Below are 25,662 nucleotides of genomic sequence, written 5' to 3' on the forward strand. Positions count from 1 at the left end.
CAGGAATTATAGAAGCCAATTCAGAAGAACAATGCCTATGTAAGTATCTGTAGAAAAGGCATGCAGCAGAAACAGTACATCTATGAGACAGTAAGTGAAGACACTCTGTTAGAGATGAATCATTAATTAACCTAACTACCCTCTTCTAAATGGAATCAAGAAGCCTGAGAGAGGTTTTGGGGGGCACCAGCCCAGATGTGAGAACAATATTCCATAGTAGGGCGGATTTGCGATTTGTAAAGAGTGAACAGCTGTTTGGAAGAAAAGTAACGCCGAGAGGAAAAGAGAAAACCAAGTTTTTTTAGATGCAGAGGAAGCAATATTAGTAATGTGCTTGTGCCAAGAGAGATTAGAAGTCAGGGTAATCCCCAAAAGGGATTACTTTACTTAGAGATCATTTTACTTAGAAATCGGAGTGTCACCAAAGATAAGCATAGGAGCAGAAGAATCCTTTTTGTGAGATAGAAGACAAGACTGAGTTTTATAAGGATTGAAATCAACTAAGTTGTCTTTGCCCCACTGGAGAATTACCTGGAGATCGGCATTTAAGGAATTGGTAGCAGATATTCGAGAAGTTGAAGCTGATTGAGCGGGGCAAGGAAGAAGAAAATTCAACTTTCTCAAAATGGAAAGTGGAATGGAATTTGCTATCATCAGCAAAACTATAGGTAGGATTTCCAGTCAATGGAAGAAGATCATTAATATACACGAAGGGGAAAAGAACTGAACCTTGGGGGACATCAAGTTAGAAGTCAGGGGAAAGGTTAGAAGACAGAGAACCATCTACCATCACCCTCCGTGATGTTGTTGTTATTTGGTTTTTAGGGGCATTAGTAACTAAGGCCATATTGCTCCGGGGGGGGGGGATATGCGATGGTCATTCCCTGACCTTTCCACGTCCTCCATATTTGGAGGTCACGGGCTCGAACCCCGGTCTAATCAAGAAGCATGTGATATGCACTGCTGCTCCTGCCCACCTGGCTACGGAGGCACTTCACCCTCAGTGAGCGATCAGAGAGAAAACTGGATAACCGATTACAAAAAACAGTTGGAAAACCCCAAGATGGAAGCTTGTTTAGAAGACCTTTATGCCAAACACAATCGAAAGCCTTTGAGATGTCAAGAGGTGGAAACACAGTTTGGGAAAAGTTGCGGCCAATAGCTTTGGCAAAAGACCAGAATGCTCGGCTACCATTAGGGCAAGAAGCAAGTTTTCTACTCTTAGCTTGTTGAAAATCTAGTTTGGACTGATTAATAACTGTTTTACAATTGTTGCCAGCTTTGGTATAGGCAGAAAAAGAAACTGAAGAATTCGAAACAAGCCAATTACGATATGCAATGTTCTTTTCTTGAACAGCCTTAGCACATTTATTGGAAAACCAAGGTTTAGATAAAGGATGAGATTTTAAAGTGGAGTGCGGAATAAAGGATTCCATGCCTACAAGAATATTTTCACTGACACGATCTGAGCAAATTGACATCAGAAGTTTTGAAACAGTAATCCGACCAAGGAAAAGAAGAAAAGAAGTCTCGCTGGTCATCCCATTTTGCATTCTTGTAATGCCAAACAATACGAGGTTGGGAATAGCCATGACGTAAAGGCTCTGTTGGAGAAGAGACAATCACCAAGTTGTGATCTGAGATGCCTAAAGGCCCACTCACCTCAACCGTGTACTTAGAAGGGTTGTTTGTGAGAAAAATGAGAAAAAGATAAAGCATGTTGGCTGTATGGTTAGGATTGTCCGGTATTCTTGTAGGTAAATGAACAATCTGTGCAAGGTCATTAGTAATTGCAAAAGCCTCAGCATCTCGACTAGCTGGGTCAGTGAGACTAGAAAATGGAAGCCAGCGTGAGTTGTGAACATTAAAATCACCTCACTGTTAGGAAAGTTGGACTGGAGAAAGTCAAGTTGCAAAGAGAGGAAGTCAAAGAGTTCCAAGTGATTATTGGAGTTGGGAGAACAAAAGAGACAACAGATGAATTTGACACAATGAGGTGGAGAGATTTTAAGCCAGAGAAAATCGAAAAGATGAGATTCCAAATTAACAAGTCTCTGACAGGGAATATCGGAACAGACATATGCACAAGTACCACCTTTGAGGCGAAAGGAATCATACAGCGAATAATTTGGGCAATTGAGATGAGCAGTAGTTGAATCAACTGATAACTAAGATTCTGTCAGAAAAGGTACATGGGGTTTGGCAGACTGCAAGTGGAAATGGACGTCTTTGAGATTAGAATTGAGACCACGTATATTTGTGAAATGAACTAGGAATATGTTTGGGAGGTTTAGATCTTTTTGCAGATAAGCTTACTCTATTAGTTTGGCAATTCATGGTGTATTGAATAGTAAGAAAAAGTGGGGTGTATGAAGGGGGTATGCTGTATGAAGAATGAAATTTTTGGATATGGCATATACATAGTATGAATATACCCAGATCCTTGGCATAATGTGGCCTCGACAATCCCCCCCCCACATACCCACACTACTTAGACTCCCCCCAGTTACTATCTGGCAGAGTAGAAGTAGCAAGATTACACACTAGCTGATCCGGAAGCCTCCTAAAGATTTACCAATAGGTTCGGTCCGGTGTACTAACTAGCTGCCAGCCTGCAAACACTGTTTTAGAGCTGTACCCTCGAAATGTAAAGAAGATTGGATCTCGCCATGATGTTCATCATAACCTCAAAAGTCATCAGTCATACTGCATGATGGAAGAGATGGGGAATGGTTGATCAGAACTTAGCTCTGGAGACTAAACATGGGTTCCACCACTTCAAGCCTCCAATAAGCAAAGTGGTGGTATTGCACCGGTTGACAAGAGTCATCTACCACCTAGTATTGCCTGGTAACACAGAGGGGCAGCATTCTTCCATGTGGTGTGAGAGCCACACCTCGACCCCTGCTTACATTGGTTCACACCTGGGTGGTCACCCACAGTGTTCTTGTGCATGCAGGTTATAACCAGGATTACTAACAGTCCCACCATCGTGAAGGTGCAAGCAGAGGATTTGGCTGTCACAGACCATCCGGACTTCGCCGAATTTTGGTCCACTTGACTTCAATGGCACCCGAATATCAGTTCCATCAGCATTTTAGACTCCCAGGTAATAAGTACAGCTTCTCTGGCATATCTGAGCGGTCTGTGACAACCTCAAGGACCATCAAATTATCAACATCACAGTACAGAAAACTGACCTTTCTTCCAAAGGACCAGGAACATCACCTCGTGGATAGCAAAAAAAATAGACCTCCAGCACTTTACCCAAGAGCTATTCAAGAGGAAAAGTTCCGTTCCTCAAGACCATCAACATCTTCCCACCTAATAATGGGCTTGTTCTGCCACTAGCCTGCTTGCAAATTGGCGGTCAGGATCAGACAACCTAACCCAGTGTTTCCCAACGTGGGTCCCACGCCCCACATGGGGGAAATTTGATTGTTCAGGGGGGGGCAATTCAAAAATTGCTCGTCTAGAGTTTAAAAAAAAAGCCTACTATGGTTTAACTTGTACAAAAGAAGAACTGTTGGTATCTCAATTTGAAATAAGTATTCGTTAAATGTTGTACTTTCTATAGAGCCGCACGTGAAAGTTTGGAGTAATATCAATTACAGTTTGCTCGGAGACTTTGGAAGTTGAAATTTTCGCTATATAACTAAGCTATTTATCTCTCTAAAAGGTCATTTTTATAATGGAAATTGCACTACCCTTTCATCGTTATCATATGTTCCCGTTATAAGAATCAATTCTGAACACCTTTGTGATATTTTACTAAAGGACTGGAGGTCACGACCAAAAAACAATATGCACTTTCCAATTTATTGGGCATTACTGTTAGTGCATCTAATTATAAACGGGTAGTAAACTCGATCTTATTGCATTTGCGATAATACCGATAATTGGTAGCTAAAAATATTTCGCCTGTTCTTAATAAAGTACTAAAATCAGTTATAAAGTGTGTCAATGCTATTAAAGTTAATGCCAAATGTGAGCGTCTCTTCAAGCTTTTTTGTGAAGAACAAAATGCAGACCATGTGAGACTTTTACTTCACACTGAAGTAAGGTGGCTCTCGAAAGGGAACTGCTTGAAAAGATTTATGGAACTATTTGATACTATTAGTGACTTTTTAAGTGACAAACCTGAAATGAAGCAACTGTTAACGGTCGATGGTAAAGCATTTGTAAGTTATTTAGCCGATATCTTTGAAAAACTAAATATATTAAATAAACAACTTCAAGGAACAAATAAAACTCTCGTCGATGCAAAATCGAAGATGTTTGGTTTCATTTGGTTTCACTGATACCGCTGTACTTGTTATTGTCAATCATCTGAAAATTCTGTCTACTGATTTAAAAGAAAGATTTTCTGATTTAAAACAAATTGATTTTCCAACCTGGATGACGCAACCAATGTTAGTGGATTTGTCTGATGTATCAATGCAGTACCAAGAAGAAATCTCAGAAATGCAAAATGATGAGTCAGTTAAAACTTTATTCAATATAAAAGGAGCGATGGCATGGCTTTGTGATGAAACAGAAATTAAATACCCAAATTCAACCAACTTTGCAATATAGCTATTGTTACCTTTTCCATCTTCATATTTAGCTGAATGTGGATTTAGTGCCATAAATGATTTGTTACTAAAGAAAAGAAATCGATTGGATATCACAAAAAGGGGAGACTTGAGACTGAAGCTGACTAAATTGGAGCCCAATATAAAATCTCTCTGCGGCAAGCATCAAGCACGAGGGTCTCACTAAATTTAGTGCACTCATCTAGAAGTGACTTCACATTGAATGTTGAAATTATTAAACAATTAAATAATAATTACTAAAAATTAAAATATTATAGAAAAACCTTTCATATAAATTATTTTGTACTTGAATTTTAGTTGTCTATTATATGTTTTGAAAATTTACTTACTGTTTTTTTCTTAATAATTTTTTAATGATTTCTTCCTAAAACCTAAGTCTTGTGTCCTGAACAAGTTGTAATTAGGCTTCATTTAGGGAATAATTCAATTTTTGAATATAAAAAATATGTATATCGGTGTTTCCCAATGTTACATAGGGGGCATCAGAATTTTTGAAAGACTTAGGTGGGGCATGGTAAAAAAAAAGGTTGGGAAACACCGACCTAGCCTGTTTTTTCTCCATCCAGGAAGCTCAGTCTACCTTGGCAGAGACAAGTCAGAGATTAATGGGCCGCCTGGCTACCTCCTAGCAATGTGTGTGTGTGTGTGTGTGCAGGCGTGCGTGCAGACAATGTGGGGGTCCCAGCAGGGGCCCTGCAGCCAAATGACAGAATACAACAACAGAACCCAATGCAACACTACATATTCAACATAGAACACTTTTCTGGCATTTACAATAATACTGTATTTCTTCACAGCGTACATACGTTGCAGATGCGGGAAATCACAGGCACCTGTGCTTCTTTCACTCTTGCTTGCCCATTCCATCTGAGAGACTCATCATACACTTCACAATCCTCTCATCTGTAGATTACTCCCACTCTTATTATACCTTTGCTTCCAACTAACTCACATAACACAGATTCTATGATATTGGTTGATGACACAGGACCCTATACTGTATCATCAATCAATTACACTCTGAAAATCACAAACAACAGAAGAAAGGCTTAAGTTTTGCAAATTACAGAGTCTGGAGACTAGGCACCGGCGAGGTGATCTAATAGAGGTGTATAAGGCTTTGAATGGTTTGAGCATGCTCAATGCCAATGGGATTCTTCATCTTGCTCAGAATAATCAGCTCAGAGGGCATAAATTCAAATTGAGGAAGGACGGATGTCGGATAGATGTGCGGAAATTTGCCTTTGGCCAGCGGGTGGTTGGTTGGTGGAACCGACTTCCATCACTTGTTATTGAAGTTGATAGCCTAAACAAATTTAAGGCTCAACTGGACAGGTATTTCGAGCGAACGGAGGGGTGAAATGGGAGTGGTGTGTTTTTTTGTTTTTTTTTTTGGCTGATGCTGAATAAGCTTGCTTTCTTGCATCATATGCCTCTACTAATGCTAATGCTAATATCTCTGTGTTTGGGTTTGGGTACCTTGAATAATTTTTTAATTAACTGATTAATTTGAATAATTAAACCGGCCAATATTATTTTTAACTCCGCTAATATATCATCTGTTTGTAGTCAATTTTTATACTTATATTTTGAAAATAATTCTTAAAATTTCACATCACATCACAATTTCTATGTATACAAGTTTTTGTGCTTATCCATAAGTATATCTTACTACAAGTTAGGGAAATAGATGTGTTCTGTCATATTACACTGAGCTAGTACAAGCAGTTTATTTGCTGGTGATTATTATTACCTGCAAATAATATCTGCATGTGCTCATAAATAGCAGTAATGGTAGGAAGGGTTAGCATGTTCGACCTTGTCTGCCTTCTGCCTCTCTCTCTCTCTCCCATTCAGTAAAAGAAAGACAGTTGTAGTGCGAGTAGTAGTAGTAGTAATTGCAAATGATGCAAGAAAGCAACTTTATATTGCATCAGCCAAAAACAAAACACAGTTCACCCATCTGTATCGTCCAAGGATTTGTCTACTTCTCCCTTGAATTTATTCAACCTATCCACTTCTATAACAACAGATGGAAGCCTGTTCCAGCAATCAACAACCTGCTGGCTGAAGGAAAACTTCTGCAAATCTACCCTGCAACCATCCTTCCTCAACTTGAATTTATGCCCCTTATGTGCATAGTCTCAGCAAGTGGAAGAATACCATTAACATTCAGCTTAATTTTACAATTGCTATTTCTGCATGACAAAATATCAAGGATGTCCTGAAAAAAGCAAGCACAGCATCAAATGCCTAACATATCTGCAATAAGGCCTATTCCAAATAACAAAGACCCAGTGATAGCAGATCCTCCAAAATCAAGGGATAAAGGAAGCAGTAATGAATATCTTGTGTTGCAGACTTTGCTCGACTGTCCACTTCAACAGATTTGGACTACCAACCAGAAAATCAAAACATGCCACACTTAACTGGTCAGGCATGAGGGTGCATAAGTACACATGCCTTGAGTGACCGGGGTTCAAGCCCGTGACTACTAAATACAGTGCTGTTTCTTGTATTTTCTCTATCCTGTGAACTCCTCTGACCGTGTTGTCATCCCAAAGTATAAACAGAAAATTTATTATTATTATTTTTTAAAATTAAACAAGAGAAGGTGAATGACTTGCAGAACTCCTTGGTTCTAAGTTAACAGTGGAAGCTATTTAAAGCAGGAACTAAAATTACAGTATATCAAAAACATCATGAAGTGTTTTCAAAATATTTTGTTATGGAAGACAGTATGTGCTTCTGTAAAGATATTAGTGGACTTCTGAATGAGCTCAGAAGTGAACACGATCCTAATGAATGGCATATTTAATGCCTCAAAAGTAAGTTCAAAGGCAATTTTGCTGCGCAACAGAAATGCATTCCCATTTACTTTGTACCTTTGACCTGAACGAAACGTATGAAGGTACATCCAAGATTCTGAGCACAATAAAGTACCATGACTTTGCTTGGAATATCTGTGATGATCTTAAGGTAACTGGATTACTCACTGGTCTACAGGGAGGTTTCACAAAATATTGCTGTTTTCTATGTTTGTGAGACAGTCGTGCAAGAGGAAAACATAATTTTCAGCAGTGGAAAAACAGGGAGAAGTAATATAAAATATGTTCCACTGGTTAAATCAGAAAAAGGCTCTTTTTCTTCAACCTTTTTTTTTTTTTTTTTTTTTTTTTTTTTTTGATTTTTTACAATGATGAAGGAAACCAAGATATTCGATCCAGGTGAGTCCAAGGTCGTGGTGATGCCTGATGTGGTGTTAAAGTTTATTTAACTTTAAATAAAGTGAAGTGCTGAATCAAATAATATAGAGTACTTCTATCAGATAAGGGAAAAGATTTGGCCTTGCGCCAATTTGTGTTGGTAAAAGACTGAAATTCAGACTTTTACGAAAGCAAATTACATCCTAGTATTTATCAGATTATGGGCTTTTACAGTAACATATATGTGTGTGTGTGTTCGGAAGGTTATTTCAACTCACTATCAACAAATTACATCTATATATAAAGAGACTGTCTTGAAAGAACAGGAAAATGCTGCCATATATTCAATGTGTTTACAAATAACAGTAGTTGTTTTTATTTTTACAAAATTTTTATTTTTCAAAAATTGACAAAAGAGGGAGCAAACCATTCAACAAGATCCGTGACAGTACAAGTTTACACAAGTCAAAACTGAAGAAATTTTCAGGAATTCAGATCTAGAAGTTGATAAAACTGAATCAAATAATGCATATGTAAATGTAAAGAATATACTGCATTGAAAGAAAAAAAAAAGTAATGACAAGTTTTTATTTTTTTGAGGGGTTTTATTTTATTTTTAATAATAATCTCATGTACTGTTTGGCTGTAAAGTGAAAACAGGAAATACAAAATTAATATTTAAAAGTACTTACATACATATTGTTTCACTTTTCACAAACTTCTAAATTCCTCAAAAAAAAAAAAAAAAAACCACATGGGCCGCTTTAGAAATAAAGCATAAGGGCAAAACATGACATCCATGCTGATGACTACCACAGAATAGAAGCAATTATGAATATAGGCTACAAACATGAAAAACATATGCTACTAAAAAAAAAAAAAAAAAAACACTTCACAATGAGATTCCATGATTTGAAAAAAAAATTTCAAATCTTTTTTTTTTTTTTTTCAAATAAAAAAAAAATGAAAAAAAAAAAAAAAAAAAAAAAATTTTTTAAATAAACCTTTATACAAACAGCTATCTCTGGTTGCTTCAAAATATGTAGTTAAAAATGTAACAGCAGAGAGGAATTAATTGGTCAAGCAATTCTCACCATCTTATACCAATGACGCCTATACATTTACCAAATCTGCTCATAACTCTACATATACAATACCTGAACATCCCTTGTTTGCCATCAGTTGGTCTGTGGATATAATGAAACTGTTAAATGAATTAAGCAGGTGTTGGTACGTATTTATAAAAGTATAAACAATCATACTTATGAATATAAAATTAATGTGTTTAACCCAGCTGCAGTAGTGGGTTAATCAGCTGACAGGGTGACCCTCAAGAACAATGTTCCCACATTAACTGTTAATCAATGATTAAAAATCTGAAAATTTTTCTACCTTTCTAAATATTAGTTCAAACTTTTACTGCATAGTTTTCATGTGCGATTTTTGTAAGAAATTGCACAAGACGTTGTCAGGGCACCTGCCACCATCTCTGCAACTATTTGGATTTTTGCTTGAAACGTAGCATGTTACCAGACAAGCACTAATGCCATGTTTCTTTATAGTTTCAAGTAACTTGTTTTTCTTCTCCCATTAGTTCAACAAACATCTACATTCTTACCCTAGCTGATTTTGAAAGATTATTATTGTTTGCATATAATAAAGACGGGAAATCAAAACCCAACATTCTCTCCATTCTACTGCTTCCTGCTATACTGCATGAAGCAAGATACAATTTCAAATTCTGCATGTGCTATGAAGTATGCCAAATTTGACATAAACCTGAAAACGTTAGTAATTAATAGTATTAATAATGGCCGTATGGTGCACGAAAGTCAAAGGCTTCTGCTGTACCAGCCAAAAAAGTGGGTCTCCACACCTCCAAAATAATAAAATTAAATAAAAAAAATAATTAATAAATAATAAGAAAAAAGGAAATAGACAACCTGTGCATTTCCCTCCTCCCGTAGGCAACTATCCAGCTGACCTTTGAATTTTCCCAAACTGTCAGTCTCTACCACCCATGTAAGTAACTTATTCCAGTAATTTATAACTCCCTGGCTAAAATAAAAAATGTCTAAGCATTCTCCCCGTAACTTAATTTATAGCCCCTAGTTCTAGAATCATTTATAACCATGAAAATTTCATCTTCATTCATTTTACTTTTGCCTCTCAGAGCCTTAAACACTTCAATCAAACCTCCTCTAAATGCCTAGTTTCCAAGCTGAGCAACGCACATATTCAAGATCTTTCCTCATATGGAAACCCTTTCCCCAACCTCAGAAGGTGAGTTACCTGTCTTTGGACCCTTTCAAGACGCTCGATGTCTTTTTTTTTGGTGCGGTCCCCATACCTGAACACAATATTCCAAGGGCGGCCTAACAATAGCCTTGTATAATGGGATTATGATGTCCTTATCTCTACTAGCAAACGTTAGATAAATCATTGATAAGACACCATGGCCCTTCCTTGCAACCTGTCTACAGTGCTCGGAGAAGTTCTCCAAGCCTTGTAGACAGGTTGCAAGGCTCCTAGAACTTTGTGTCTGACTGCATTGTAACTCTCAAGTCCCTTTCTTCCACTACTGACTTTCTGAAGAAGCTTTGCTTAGTAGAGATCATTAACTACTCTACCATTCTTTACATCATATGTAAATTTAGACATCATGCCCTCTATCGCTTCATCAATGTCATTTATGAAAATCAAAAACAACAGTGATCCCAATACTGATCCCCAATACTGGTGAACACCGCTTCTTACATTAACCCAATCTGAGGAATAACCATTTATCACAACCCTCTGCCTCCTGCTGTGAAGCTATCCTACTATATCCATCTAAGGATTTTCCCTATGATTCCAACCTGTTCCAGCTGCTTATAAAGTAACCGTTCATGTGGGAATGAGTCAAATGTTTAGCTGAAATCTAAATAAGCCATGTCAAAATTATTCCCTAAATCCAGCTCATGAGTGACCCTGTCAAAATGGCTAACCAGATTTGTTAAACAAGATTTTCCCTTTACAAAACATTTAGATCATTTAGACAGAATTCCATTTCTATCTAAATGATCCTGAATTCCACCCCGATCATTGCCTCCATCATTTTCCCTACTAGTGAAGTTAGACTGACCAGTCCATAATTACCCACTAAACTCTTGGAACCACTCTTATGTAATGAAGATACATTGGCACTTTTCCAATCCAACAGAATTTCTCCTCGATCCAGTGATGCTCTCATAATTAGCCTCAATGGTTCAATGCACTCACTTGTTGCCTCCTTTAAAATTATAGGGTATATGCCATCAACCCCAGGAGCCTTACTTGCCTGTAGGCCCGAATGTTTTTCATTAAATAATCATGTAAAATTTCAATATCATTAATTACACATTTTTAAACTTCATTCCCATAATTTCTTATTGACATAAAAGGTTTTTCTTCTGTAAATATTGATGCAAAGTAACTATTGAGTTCATCTATGACATCAGCTGGGGTATCTAATACTATCCTATATCCATTACATAAGGGTCCAATTTGGTTTGTCCTCTTCTTTGCATTTATACATGTGAATATCGAATAATATCAAATATATATCATAAATGTTTTTCTTAATAATATCTATATACATAATAAGCAGAAATATGCATGCACATGCATGTTTGAAATTTTGCACACACTTAACAGTCTTTTAAACTGGAAAATGGAAGAGTACAAGAGATTGTTTCTATTTTGAGTCTAAAATTTTTTTTGCAATTTTAAAGAGTTTTTTTTTTTAAATAAAAGATTTAAAACACAGCACATTTTTAATTCTTTATTAAAACTTAAGAAATATTGGGGCAAAAGCCTCAGACTGTGGGAAAATTAAGACATCTAATTTAATGCAAGTCTGAGCAACAATTGTTGCATCAGGACCAACTAGTGGGTCTGAAAGTACATTGAAAATCTGCACTAACTGATATATCTGTTCTACATTAAAACTTAAAAAGCATATACAAGAAGTACTCCAATCTGTTAAGAAAAGGAGAAAAATTGGCACTGTTTTAAGTAGAATTCAAAAAAAAAAAAAACATTTCCAAAAAGTAAAAAGAAAGTTGGGTACCTGTCAGGTAACCCACCACTATGTTTGCTTTGTTTTGAGTACCACCAGCACCAGAATATTTTAGTGAAGCAAAAGTAAACACTATTTTTTATTAACAAGAAAAGAAGCATAAAGAAAAGATGGGGTAAGGAAAAAGTAACTTACTGAGCAGCAGCCGGAAAGTTCCACATTATCTTTCCAAGTGCCACACACATTGCTTCATGTCTAGTGATGTCTGGAAAACAATAATCCTTTTCTTCAGAAACACAGTGATTGAGAAGTTCCAACAGAAGAGGTGTGAAAATCTGAGCAACAATTATTGTTGCATCAGGATCAACTAGAAGGTCTGAAAGCACATTTACAACAGTCTTTCTATCTGCTGGTGTCCATATCTAAAAAAAAAAAAAAAAAATGCATACATAAATCTAAATTCTATTTACTAAATTAAATTAATATTAAATAATTTGACTTTGATAATTTTTAGTATTCATAAAACAATTAAAAAAGGTTTTCCATTAAATACTATGTCATATGCTGTTCACTGCATATGGCACAGAAGATTAGTGATATTCCTTTATCTATCTACCTTTTCACAGGCCAAACTAGTGTGCGTACAGCACACCAATAACATTACTAAGAGAAATATACTACATATTTTCATATATTTCCTCTTGCATAAAAATATTTCATGGCTATCAACATTTATGAAGATTGCTATTAGCACAGCTGCTGACAAACTTTCATAAAGCTGGAGATCAACTTCGATATTCATCAAGCAGGAGAAAAACAAGTTTTGGGGCCAAAACAGACAAAATATAGATTTTTTTGCAAAAAGCAAGAGGTTTTTTAAAGTCTACATTGCACTACAAATTAAATTTCACTGACAGTATACACACATTTTACATTAAAATATACATTAAAAATAAAATATATATTAAAATATACACATAGGTGGGTTTACCAGTATAATATGCCTCTAAATGTTACTATTACCTAGGATTTTTCAGTCTGTTTGGATTAACTGTTAGGTATCAACTGATTTTGGTTGCTTCAAGAAAAATACTGTTGCAGGCTGTGCCCTTTTCAGAAATTCTGAATCAAAGTTTAGTTCATAACAATGATACTACACTCTATCTTGGCTGTAAATTACCATAAACATGGTCAGAGAAGAATAAAGATTTCATAAGTGAAAAACATTTTTAAAGCTTCACCAGAAAGAGAACATCTGAACTTCATTTTTGTTTTTCTCACCTGGCTGATTATTCTCTCACACTCGGCATTGTTTTCAAGAAGGATAAAAATGAAAAGAATGACTTGGAAGAAAGAATTATCTGTTATATTTTAAGATACCTAGTGCATTTGTCAGTTCCCCAACCAAGGACCACTGTAATGATAAAAAAAATCAATTCTTTCTGCTTTCATAATAGCATCTAGTCTGTTCTCACTCTGACACTGACAGCTGATGCTTCATCTATTTCTTTAACTTTAATGATTCCAAGAAGTACTGGAAACTTGTCCACAAAAATTTTAAACCTGGAAATGCTGTACTGCCAAATGATGAAATTTATAATACCTCGGCATCTATAAAACATCATTTTTCAATAGAAACTTGTGCACTATTTAGTCATATATATACATAACTTACACTATATATATTAGATATATCTATATATATATAAAAAAAAACTTAGGTTTGCTGCCCAAATTTTCCAACTGCTAATTGTTGTCAGCACCCGTTCATGCAGACTACCATACCAGGCATTCTTTATTAATTTTTGTACTTTTTTCGGCTGAAGAAAGGCAACCTATGTACATTTATTTTATCTATCTTCAATTTTAATAAACTGGTCTAAGTTTTAAGAAGTGTAAAAATGGCTGAACAGTGTATAAGAACTTTGAGAAAATGTAGAAGAAATGCTAACGAAACATTCGAGGAGAGATCTAAGAGACAGAAACGAGACTCTACGACTACGAAGACAGACAGAAAACATTGAAGAAAGAGAAGCAAGATTAGAAATGAGAAAACAGGTGAAACACCGTAGGAAAAATCAAATAGAAGTACTGGATGTGAATAATCAACAAGCTATAATTAATGTGGAAGAGCATGACATAGGAAATATGTGTTTACAACTGTGAGTATTGCAATGTAAGATATTGGGGACATGAATTAAATACATCAAATAAATACACTAAATGCTGTCATGATGGAAAGGTTTCACTTAAAACACTGTCTGAGATACCTACTCTCTTACAGAGAATACACGTGAAGCAAATAACTACAGAGAACATATATGAGAGTACAACTCAGCAATGGTGTTTGCATCAATGGGCGCAGAGATTAAATCACTGCAAGATTTACCATTTCGTCTAACTGCTATATCCAAACGAGGCAAATAAGCCAGGATATGGACAACTTTGTATTTTTCAATTCTGCTGAAGCAACAACAAAACAGCTTTAAAAACAATCAAACCAAGGGTGTAAGACCAAAAGAATGCAACAATTGTACGAGATTTTTGTGACAAGTTAATCCATTTGCTGAGTCACATAAACAAATGCATCAGATAACCCAGGCCAATCCAACAATGAATGTGCACATGGCATTAATAGAAGACCAGGACTTAGATAAGCAACGATATAATGCACCTACATCCAAAATGGAGGTGGCTGCAATATTTGTTGGAGAAGACAGGGAACCACCGGCAAATAGAGACATGCATATATCCCACAGGTGACTGCTGTAGAATTATATCACCGCTAAACAAGAACAGTGAAGACTGAAGGATCTAGATTAAACTATTTATGCCATAATCAGAAAGATGGTTATCAAATGGTTATCAAATTAACTAATGAAACTCGTGAGAGAGAAGAAAAACGCATGGGATGCATATAAATTATCAAGTGACTCAGAAGCCTATAGCAGATATAAGCTAGTCTGTAATCAGGTCAAAAAGGAGGTTAGGCAGGCGAAGGCAGATTACGAGAAATCTTTGGCAAAAGATGCTAAGAAAAACAGCAAGGATTTCTTTACTTATATAAACTCTAAAAGGAAGGGGATGAATCTGATTGGTCCACTTGATATCGATGGTTCGACTGTTGATGATCCTGCTCAGATAGCAAACAAACTGAATGGGTATTTTGCATCTACATTCACACATGAGGAGTTATTAAGGTTTTAAAATGGCAGAAGGTTATCCAATTGTAGCAGGGTGCTTAATGATTTTGTAATAACTAAGAGCAAAGTGGAGGAGTGTTTTGTATAATAACTGAGAGCAAAGTGGAGGAGAAATTGTTGAAGTTAAACAAAAGAGTCACCTGGGGTGGATGGGATCTATCCAGTTATATTAAAGGAGGCAGCAAAGCAACTAAGCAAACGCTTAGCCATAATTATTAGAGCATCCTTGGACTCAGGGGCGGTCCCCACGGACTGGAGATGTGCAAATGTATCCCCAATTCACAAAGGGGATGACATGAGTAATTACAGACCAGTTAGTTTAACTTCTGTTCCGGGTAAAATAATGGAGTCACTGGTTAAAGATGCATTACAGGATCATCTAGACAAGACTGCAGCAATAATTCAGACACAGCATGGGTTTGTTAAGGGAAAGTCTTGTCCGACAAATTTGATAGGATATTATGATGTGGTTACAAAAGAACTGGATGCAAAAAATAATTTTCATATCATATATTTGGATTTCAGGAAAGCTTTTGACACTGTTGCGCATGGAAGACTATTGTACAAATTGGAGCAGAATGGTATTAAGGGTAAGTTGCTACAATGGATAAAAGGATGGTTGAGTGGGAAAAGACAGAGGGTGGTAATTAATGGGTGCTGCTCTTTGTGGACTAATGTTATTAGTGGAGTCCCAAAGGGTTCAGTGTTGGGTCCTCTGTTGTTTTGTATATTTATCAATGATATTGATGAAGGTATATCAGGCTTAATGTCGAAGTTTGCAGATGAGACAAAGGTTGGCAGGGTTGTTAATGGCAGTGTGCTACTGCAACAGGATCTAGATAATTTGGGCAGATGGGCTGAGAAGTGGCAACTGAAGTTTAACCTTGACAAATGCAAAGTACTGCATATGGGTAGAAGTAACCCCAGAGAAACATACCGACTGTGTGGTACTACACTTAAGGTGGTAGAAAATGAAAAAGAGCTGGGAGTAATTGTGCAGTCAGATATGAAGTTTTCTGAGCAATGCAGACAGGCTGCCAGGGCAGGTCAAGGGGTTTTGTCAATGATATATAGGAATTTTGCTAGCAGGGAAAAGGAGGTGATTGTTCCTCCGTATAAGGCAATGGTCAGGCCACACCTTGAGTACAGGTCTGGAGGCCTCATTTTAGGAAGGATGTAGATTTGCTTGAACGTGTAAAGAGAAGGGCAACAAGATTGGTGAGGGGAGTGAAGGGATTCTCTTACCAAGAGAGGCTTAAGTTCTGCAAATTACAGTGGCTGGAGACTAGGCACCTGCGCAGTAGTCTGATTGAGGTGTATAAGGCCTTGAATGGATTGAGCACGCTGAATTCTGATGGGATGCTTCCACTTGTTCAGATTACGAACCTAAGGGAGCATAAATTCAAATTAAGAAAAGACAGATGTAGAAAAGATGTGGGGAAATTTGCCTTTAGCCAGCAGGTGGTTAATTGCTGGAACAAACTTCCATCTGTCTTTGGGGAAGTTGATAGGTTAAATAAATTTAAGGAGAAACTGGACAGGCATTTGGAGGGAATAGTGTGATTTTTTTTTTTTTTTTTTGGCTGATACTGCATAAGATCATACATTTGCTTTCTTGCATCACATGCCACTACTACTACTCCAGTTTTAGGCCTACCTTAATAGGTGACAGACATCAACAGTGACAGAGGGCTTTTTAAAGAAATCCCACATGCTTCCAAATTGTTCATGAGAAGAGGCCTCAATTTCGTACTCTGTACAACATGAAGCATCTTCTATTTACCATTTGATGATGCTTTTTATTACAAATGATCATCACAGTTGGATATAGCTTGGAATTAATTTCATTGTCATCTGTAGCAACCAAAAATAGCTCATTTCTTAGAGTATCACTAACAATGCCTGCCTGTTATTTTTTTCTTCCACAAAAACTGTTTTTTTGCTCAGGAAACATATTTCTGAACAGCACAACTCAAAAAAAGATTATGTTCTATGATAAAATATGCAAATAAACATTTGGCATGTATAACATCATTGTCACTATGAAATGATACATCTATTTGTGCTTTTCTTTCTATGCTCTGAAAGCTGTCCTTATGCTTATTTATTTGAAAAAGTCTGCTTACATTTGTAAACAAATAACCATAAAAATTTTCACTGCTAAAAGTGAAAAATCTATATTACTTATTTTTCAGATTTTTACAATACACAGAAAGCCTTGTATAATGTTTTCTGAAACTTTACACTGCATCTCTCTGACATCTCACTGAAAGACACTGTTAATTAGTTTTGCATCACATAAGTATAAACAGTTGCACAGTACAGAGAACAATGCATTACCCCCCATTTCTATTTTTCTAGGTAGTTAGCACTCAGAGAGCCAAATCATTAACAGAAAAAGTAGAACTCGATAGAATTTTTCAAAAATCCTAATTTAAAAAAATTTTTTTCAATTTTTTCATAAATGAAAATCTGAAAACTTTTTACAGAAAATGACAAACTTTTCGCAAAATACAGAAATACTCTAACAAAAGTAGGACAGAAAAGGGCTCAAATGAGTGAAAAAAGATGGATTCTCCACCATAAATTCCACAGAGTTGGCAGTTATGTATGCTATGAATTTTACCTTTATGATTATTTACTATTATTTTCATCAAGGTTTAAACTTTTGAATATTGACAACTCAGTGTGACGTGAGGGGGGGGATATTTTTGGAAACGTAGCCAGAGTAAATAGCGAAGTTTTACTGTAAACCAAGGGTAGATCCAAGAGGGGTCTACTCTTGGTTATCTCCCCCACTCTAAAATTAACACATTTTGCTTCTGCATTCACCTGAAAGCAGAATAATTTTTCTATGGCCAAATGCAACAGAAAAGTTTGGTGAATCTCAAGCAGCTACTCGATATTTCAAAAGCTTTTGATCATGTTTGGCATAAAGGTCTTCTAGACAATCTTCCATCTTATGGTTTTTCAACTGTTGTTTGCTAGTGAGTATCCAGTTTTCTTTCTGACCACTCACTGAAGCTGATGGTAGATGGCTTTGTGTCTTCTAACTTCTTTGCTAATGCTGGAGTTTTTCATGGTTCAGTTCTTTTGCCCATTCTTTTTCTCTTGCATATATAACCTTCTTCAACAGACTTTAAATCCTATAATAGTTTTGCAGATGATAGCACACTGTATTCCACCTTGTCATACACAAACAGCTTAAACTTCTTGAAAATCCACTAAATATTCCCTAAATATTGAACTGCAAGTAATTCTCCAATGGAGGAAAGATAACTTAGTTAATTTCAAATCTTCTAAAACTCAATGCTGTCTTACATCTTACAAAAAGAATTCTACTGCTCTTATGACTTTTCTTCGGACAGTCAGGTTAATTAACAATCCATCTCTTACTCTCCACCCTACCTTACAGACAATCTATTTCCGCTGCATGTATTTTGTATAGACACTTCCACTTTGCAGTCTACCAAACCCCATGTACTTTTTCTGACAGAATCTCAGTTATTGGTTGATTCAACTACTGCTCATCTCAGATGCCCAAATTATTCGCTGTATGATTCCTTTTGCCTCAAAGATGGTACTTGTGCATACGTCCGTTCTGATATTCCCTGTCAGAGACTTGGCAATTTGGAATCTCCTCTCTTTGAACTTCTCTGGCTTAAAATCTCTCTACCTCATTTCAAATCTTCTAAAACTCAATGCTGTCTTACATCTTACATCTGTTGTCTCTACCGTTCTCCCAACTCCACTAATCACTTGCAGCACTTTGACTTCCTCTCTTTGCAACTTGACTTTCTCCAGTCCAACTTTCCTAACAGTGAGGTAATTTTCATTGGTGATTTTAATGTTCACAACTCCAGCTGGCTTCCATTTTCTAGTCACACCATCCCAGCTGGCCGAGATGCTGAGGCTTTTACAATTACTAATGACCTTGCACAGATTGTTCATTTACCTACAAGAATACCAGACAGTCCTAACCATACAGCCAACACGCTTGATCTTTTTCTAACAAACAACCCTTCTAAGTACACGGTCGAAGTGCGAAATCCTTTAGGCACTTCAGATCACAACTTGGTGATTGTCTCTTCTCCAATGGAGCCTTTATCTCATGGCTATTCCCAACCTCATGTTGTTTGGCATTACAAGAATGCAAAATGGGATGACATGCGAGATTTCTTTTCTTCTTTTCCTTGGTTGGATTACTGTTTCAAAACGTCTGATGTCAATGTCTGCTCAGATCATGTCAGTGAAATTATTCTTGCAGGAATGGAATCCTTTATTCCGCACTCCACTTTAAAATCTCGTCCTTTATCTAAACCTTGGTTTTCCAATAAATGTGCAAAGGCTGTTCAAGAGAAGAATGTTGCATATCGTAATTCGCTTGTTTCTAATTCTTCAGTTTCATTTTCTGCCTACACCAAAGCTCGCAACAATTGTAAAGCAGTTATTAATCAGTTCAAACTTGAGTTTGAACAGGCTAAGAGTAGAAAACTTGCTTCTTGCCCTAATAGTAGCCGAGCATTCTGGTCTCTTGCCAAAGCTATTAGCCGCAACTTTTGCACATATCTGTTCCCACCAGATGGTTCTGTTGTCACTTCAGCCAAGGATAAAGCTGACCTGCTGGCATCCCATTTTTCTTCCAACTCATGTATTAATGATCTTGGTAAAACACCTCCCACCATTCCCAACACACTCCATTCAATGCTTCCTGTCGTCTTCCGTCAAAAGGATGTCAGAAGGATTTTGACGAATCTTGATGCTAAGAAAGCTCCAGGTCCCGATGGTATTTCTCCACTTATTCTCAAAACCTGTGCTCCTGAACTTATTCCTATTCTTTGCTGCCTTTTTTCACTTTCTTATAACAAAGGTGTTTTTCCTTCTGCTTGGAAATTTGCTCATATCCAGCCAGTTCTTAAAAAGGGTGCCAAATCCCTCCCATCCAATTATCCAATGGATAATTGGATGTCCCATTGCAATTACTTCTACTCTTTCTAAAGTAATGGAGAAATCAATTAACCGCCAACTCTTAAACTACCTAGAAACCTTCCATCTGATCGACGATCACCAGTATGGATTCCATCAGTGTCGATCCACTGGTGATATTCTGGCTTATGTTACCCATTTATGGACTAATTCAATGGAAAAGTTCGATGAAACACAAGTAGTTGCTCTTGATATCTGAAAGGCTTTCGATCGTGTTTGGCATAAAGGTCTTCTAAACAAGCTTCCATCTTATGGTGTGCCAACTGTTTTTTGTAAGTGGTTATCCAGTTTTCTCTGTGATCGCTCACTGAGGGTGATCGCAGATGGCTCTCTGTCCTCTAACTTCTCCATTAATGCCGGTGTCCCCCAAGGTTCAGTTCTTTCCCCCACTCTTTTCCTCTTGTATATTATGACCTTCCATTGACTGGAAATCCTATCCACAGTTTTGCCAATGGTAGCACATTGCATTCCACTTAACATTTTCAGAAACCTTGCCCTGCTCAATCAGCTTCAACTTCTCGAAAATCTGCTACCAATTCCTTAAATGCCGATCTTCAGGTAATTCTTCAGTGGAGCAAAGACAACTTAGTTGATTTCAATCCTTCTAAAACTCAGTCCCATCTTATATCTGGCAAAACGGATTCTTCTGCTCCTATGCTTATCTTTGGTGACACTCTGATTTCTAGGCAAGATGATATATCTCTTTTGGGGATTACCCTGACTTCTAATCTCTCTTGGCACAAGCACATTACAAATATTGCTTCCTCTGCATCTAAAAAACTTGGTTTTCTCTTTCGCTCTCAGCATTACTTTTCTTCCAAACAGCCGCTCACTCTGTATAAATCGCAAATCCGCCCTACCATGGAATATTGTTCCTACATCTGGGGTGGTGCCCCCAAAACCTCTCTCAGGCTTCTTGATTCCATTCAGAAGAGGGCAGTTAGGTTAATTAATGATTCATCTCTAACAGAGTGTCTTCACTCGCTGTCTCATAGACGTACTGTTTCTGCTGCATGCCTCTTCTACAGATACTTGCATGGGCACTGTTCTTCTGAATTGGCTTCTATAATTCCCGCTCTCTCTTTCAAAACAGTCCAAACACGTGCAGCCACTATCCATCATCCATTTACTGTCCAACTTCAAACTCACAGAACCACCTTTTCATCTTCCTCGTTTATTCATTCAACTGCTGTTTTCTGAAACAACCTTCCGTCATACGTATTTCCTGTTTGTTATGTTTGTTTGTTATTTGGTTTTTAGGAGCATTAGCAACTAAGGCCATATTGCTCCGGGATATGCGGTGGTCATTCCTTGACCTTTCCGCATCCTCCGTATTTGGTGGTGACGGGCTCGAACCCTGGTCTAATCAAGAAGCGTGTACTACGCACTGCTGCTCCTTCCCACCTGGCTGCGGAGGCACCTACGTATTTCCTGAAAATTAGTCTACAGAAGTTCAAGTCCAATGTCAACCTCCAACCCAAGCACGGTACTAACTCAACTTCTCAACCTCCGTCGTCGTCTTCTTCGTCTTCTCAACCTCCAACCCAAGCACGGTACTAACTAAGTACTATAGGTTCTAATACCTCTCGTGTTTGGGGTTTAAATTTAAAAAAAAAAAAAAAAATCTCAACCTTCAACCCACACAAAGTACTAAGTACTACATGTTGTAATACCTTTTATATTTGGGGTTTCATACAAAAAAAGGGGCCGACTTCATTTAAGGGTGCACTCTCCAGACTGTCCGCAATACAGCAGTAACTGACTCAAAGAGACTCCACCCATTCATTTCTTTCCTCCTCTTTCCCCAGATATGTGACATGGCCATGGTGGGTTATGAGCTTCGCTGTTCGGAATGTCAAATGGTGTTAAATTGTCTTTGTCTTTGTGTCTATGTCTGTTCAGATGTTTGTATCTGATTGAGAATGTATAATTAAAAAAAAAAAAAAAAAAAAAAAGGTGTTTGGACTTGCTTGTTCGGGGCTGAATAATAGCGGAATCATTTTATTTCTGGGCTGCAACCCAAAAAAAAAAATTAAGAAATGTCACCTGATGAGCTATCTGATTGGCTGATTAGGAATGTGTAATTTTCTACATTCAGTTTTTGTTTGCTTTCATCGCATGTGGAGGCCCTTGTGCTACTGCTGCTGCCGCTATTTTTTCCTTCTTACCGTGATATTTTCCCTTCCTCAATGCCATATCAGAGATATACAAGCTGATAGAGTTCAGGACAGTGATTGATTGTGGACATCGCACTGGTTAGGTGAGTGTTTTTCTTTGTCTTTTTCGCATGAAATTATCTAGTAATGTATGAGCATAAAAGTGGGGGTTGGCAGTGGCAGCCCCAACAAAAATAAAAAAAAAACATTTCTGATGTGCACCAGCAATTCTCATTGTTAATGCTCGCAAAATCGTCTAGTAATTGGGTGAGAAGAATCAGTGGTTGCACGTGGCATGAATTTTTGTTTCTTGTCTTTGATTTTTGTTCTTTGTCTTTTTCACATGAAATAGTCTAGTAATGTACAGGCACAAAAACAGGGGTTGGGGGGTGATTACCCCCACCAAAAAAAAAAAAAAAAACATTTCTGTTGTTGTTAATGCTTACAAAACATCTAGTAATGTTTGGACAAGAATCAGTGGTTACATGTGGTGTGAATTTTGTTACTTGTTTTTAAAAAAAAAAAAAAAAAAAAAAATCGCAGTTTTGCCATTTCTTTTTCTTCATTTCAACTCCGACATATTGTCACATGAAATCTGTCTGAAATTCATAGTTGAGGAGAAGAGGGGGAAAGCAGTGCGTGGGCAGAGTCACTACCCATCGATCACTTCTTCCCCCCTCTTGTCCTGACCATTTTGGAGGATAAACATGTTACTTTACAAAAAAAAAAAAATTCTTTAACTGGCAACTCCATTATTTTCCCTAAAACAGAAAAACTAAAAGGTCTATAATTACAGATGCTATCCTCTCATCCCCCTTTGTGATTGGGAATACATTCACATAACCCATCAGTCTATAACAACCTCCCCTGAATCCAAGGATGCTCCCATAATTATGGCTAAAGGTTTGCTTACCTCCTTCGGTGCATACCTTAATATAACTGCACAGATTCCATCCAACTTTTTTTATGTTTAGCTTCAACAATTTCTCTTCCACTTTCTTCTTGTTAATCACAATATCATTAGGTCCCTGTTATATCTGATAAACTTCTGGCATCCCCATCCATAAAAAATGCCTCCTGTGTGAATATAGATGCAAAATACCTATTCAATCTGTCAGCAGCCAACCTGAGTAGGATCATCAATAGCTAAACCATTCATATCTAATAGAGCGATGTGATTCATCCCTTCTCCTTTCTAGTTTTTTTATACATAAAGAATTTATAGCACATCACAGATATCATAAAGGATGTTATAAGTTCTAATTATAAATTATAATTAGAACTTATAACAGAGATGGTGATGGTGGCTGTACATAAACAAGTTTGATTATCACAATTCACTTGCCAGAATCCAATCAGACTGTATGATTAATGATACCAAAGGCAACAAGTAGGATATTGGCTCAATTTGGATGACGGATTAACATCTGTGAACTGCAACAGGTCATGCAGAAAGACTGGCTCAATTTTCATCCTCAGCACCACTTGTAATTTTTCTCAAGTGTTCACATCCTTTTGTTTACACACACTGTCTGTTATAGTAATAGTATTTGCCATATAGTGCAAGGAAGCCACAGGCTTTTGCTGCACTGGCAAAAAAAAAATCAAATATATAAGAAAACACAAATTATATGCTTCCCTCCTCACACAGGTAAGTATCCTGTTAACATTTTAATTTATTCAAACTGTCAGCCTAAACTGCCTGCAACTTGTTCCAGCAACCATTGACTAGCAGGCTAAAAGAAAACTTCCTACAAATCCAATCTAAACCTCGGCTCCTGTAATTTGAATTTATGACCCCTAGTTCTGGAATTCTTTCTAACAGTGAGAATTCCACCTTCATTCATTTTACTAATCCCTCTCAGAACCTTGTAAACTTCATTCAGGTCACCTCTGAGGTGCCTGGTTGCAAAGCTGGCACCTCATGCCTTACTCCTACTGTATAAGGCAATTGTAAGGTAATCCCACTGTATAAGGCAATTGTAAGGCCACATCCAAATGTGGCCTTACAATTGCCTTATACAGTGGGATTATGACCTCCTTATCTCTGCAGGACAACATTCAGGACACCATGGGCTTCCCTGGTTGCCTGTTTACACTGTTCAGAAAACTTCATATCTGCCCATATTGTAACTCCCAAATCTCTTTAAGAGATACTGCACTATAGCAATAAATTCTATCATAATGATAGAATACTATTACTTAGACAATAAACCTATACAGCTAATATTTACTAATTGCAACTGAGTAGGGAAATACTAATTTCCATGAATAAAGTATATGAAGGTGAGCCTGAAGGGGACAAACCAGAAAAGAGACCTGAGTGTTTTGACACAATTAAACAAAGTGTAAACAAGTGGCAAGAAGATGCAGTGTCTTCTGAATGATTAACTATACCGTTACAGCTTTTTCTCTTTTTACATCTCTTTACATCAAGACAATGAGCTTTTTGAAAGGGTCCAAGTATTTTTGAGAACAGAAAAGGGTCATTTATACTAGGAAAAACTATAGTGTGGTTACAAAGCTTGAAAACAAGCAATCTCAGGGTAGGGGGAAAGGTCCAGTCTATTAAGAGGTGTCACAAAAACTATGGCATGACTACTGGGGTGGGGGGACACTAATAAATTGACTGGACCTTAGGAAGTTTGTTTGGTCAGCATGTTATCAACTACTGGTATAAACTGTCTTCTTTGATGATTGTTAGTCGTGTGAATAATTTAAGGTGCAGTTGGATCAGAACTCAACTCTGCGGTTGCATTGTAACCACACTGTAACCGGCTTCCGAATATGCATTAATCTCCAGTTAGCACAAGTATTTTGCAGCTTAGCCGGAAAATTCTAGAGCCATCTTGTAATCTGCAGCCTGGTAAGTAATAATTAACAAAATAATACAATCTTTCTCAATCGCCATTTTTTAATTTTCTAATGCTCAGAAGGATAAGTGTATAATAGGATAAGTAGTTTTTTTTTTTTTTTTCTTTGTGTACATACAACCAGCGTTGTGAGTATGAAAGATCGGAAACTACTGATGCAGTAGGCAAGACGCACGGGCTTCTGAGTATTAAATTAGAATGAAAGGCTTACCTGTTTTGACAATAAATTTCTCACTGGAGTTGTAGCTTCTGAGGTCACACTTTGGCACAACCGATTTAACCCTTCGCTTATATCAATTAATTCCATCATCAAAATGTTTCATATAACCAACAAAAATTTACAAAAAAGGCTGCACCATGCGATCACAACATAGCAAACACGAATAGACCAAGCACATCAAAGCATCAGACAACCACGTGCAACTTTGTTTTTCTTTCTGTAGATGGCCTTACAGTCGATGATAAAGGGGATTTTCATTTTCATTTTTTTTTTAATACATCCGAATTTCGGAATAATTATTTCAATAATAATTTATTTAAGTTTCAGTCAATTAATTTCCACATATCAAATCAACGTAAGAGAGCTTAAACCAATAGACTACAG

At 37.0% G+C, this 25,662-nt stretch overlaps 1 protein-coding gene across 1 annotated transcript in view; it reads right to left on the reverse strand.

The window, feature by feature from the left end:
• Positions 1-25,461, reverse strand: part of LOC150081532 (midasin) — a 1,449,634-nt gene extending 1,424,173 nt beyond the window's left edge. Inside the window, exons 1-2 of the mRNA XM_090380238.1 lie at positions 25,270-25,461; positions 12,036-12,262 (exon numbers count right to left, since the gene is read on the reverse strand). Coding sequence (XP_090236364.1) covers positions 12,036-12,262; positions 25,270-25,368 — 326 coding nt within the window. The 5' untranslated portion in view covers positions 25,369-25,461. The remainder of the gene's footprint in view (positions 1-12,035; positions 12,263-25,269) is intronic.
• Positions 25,462-25,662: the final 201 nt, after the last annotated feature.

This window comes from Mastigoproctus giganteus, chromosome 8 (genome assembly GCF_048544385.1).
Source record: "Mastigoproctus giganteus isolate SK-2022 chromosome 8, ASM4854438v1, whole genome shotgun sequence".
NCBI lineage: Eukaryota > Metazoa > Arthropoda > Arachnida > Uropygi > Thelyphonidae > Mastigoproctus > Mastigoproctus giganteus.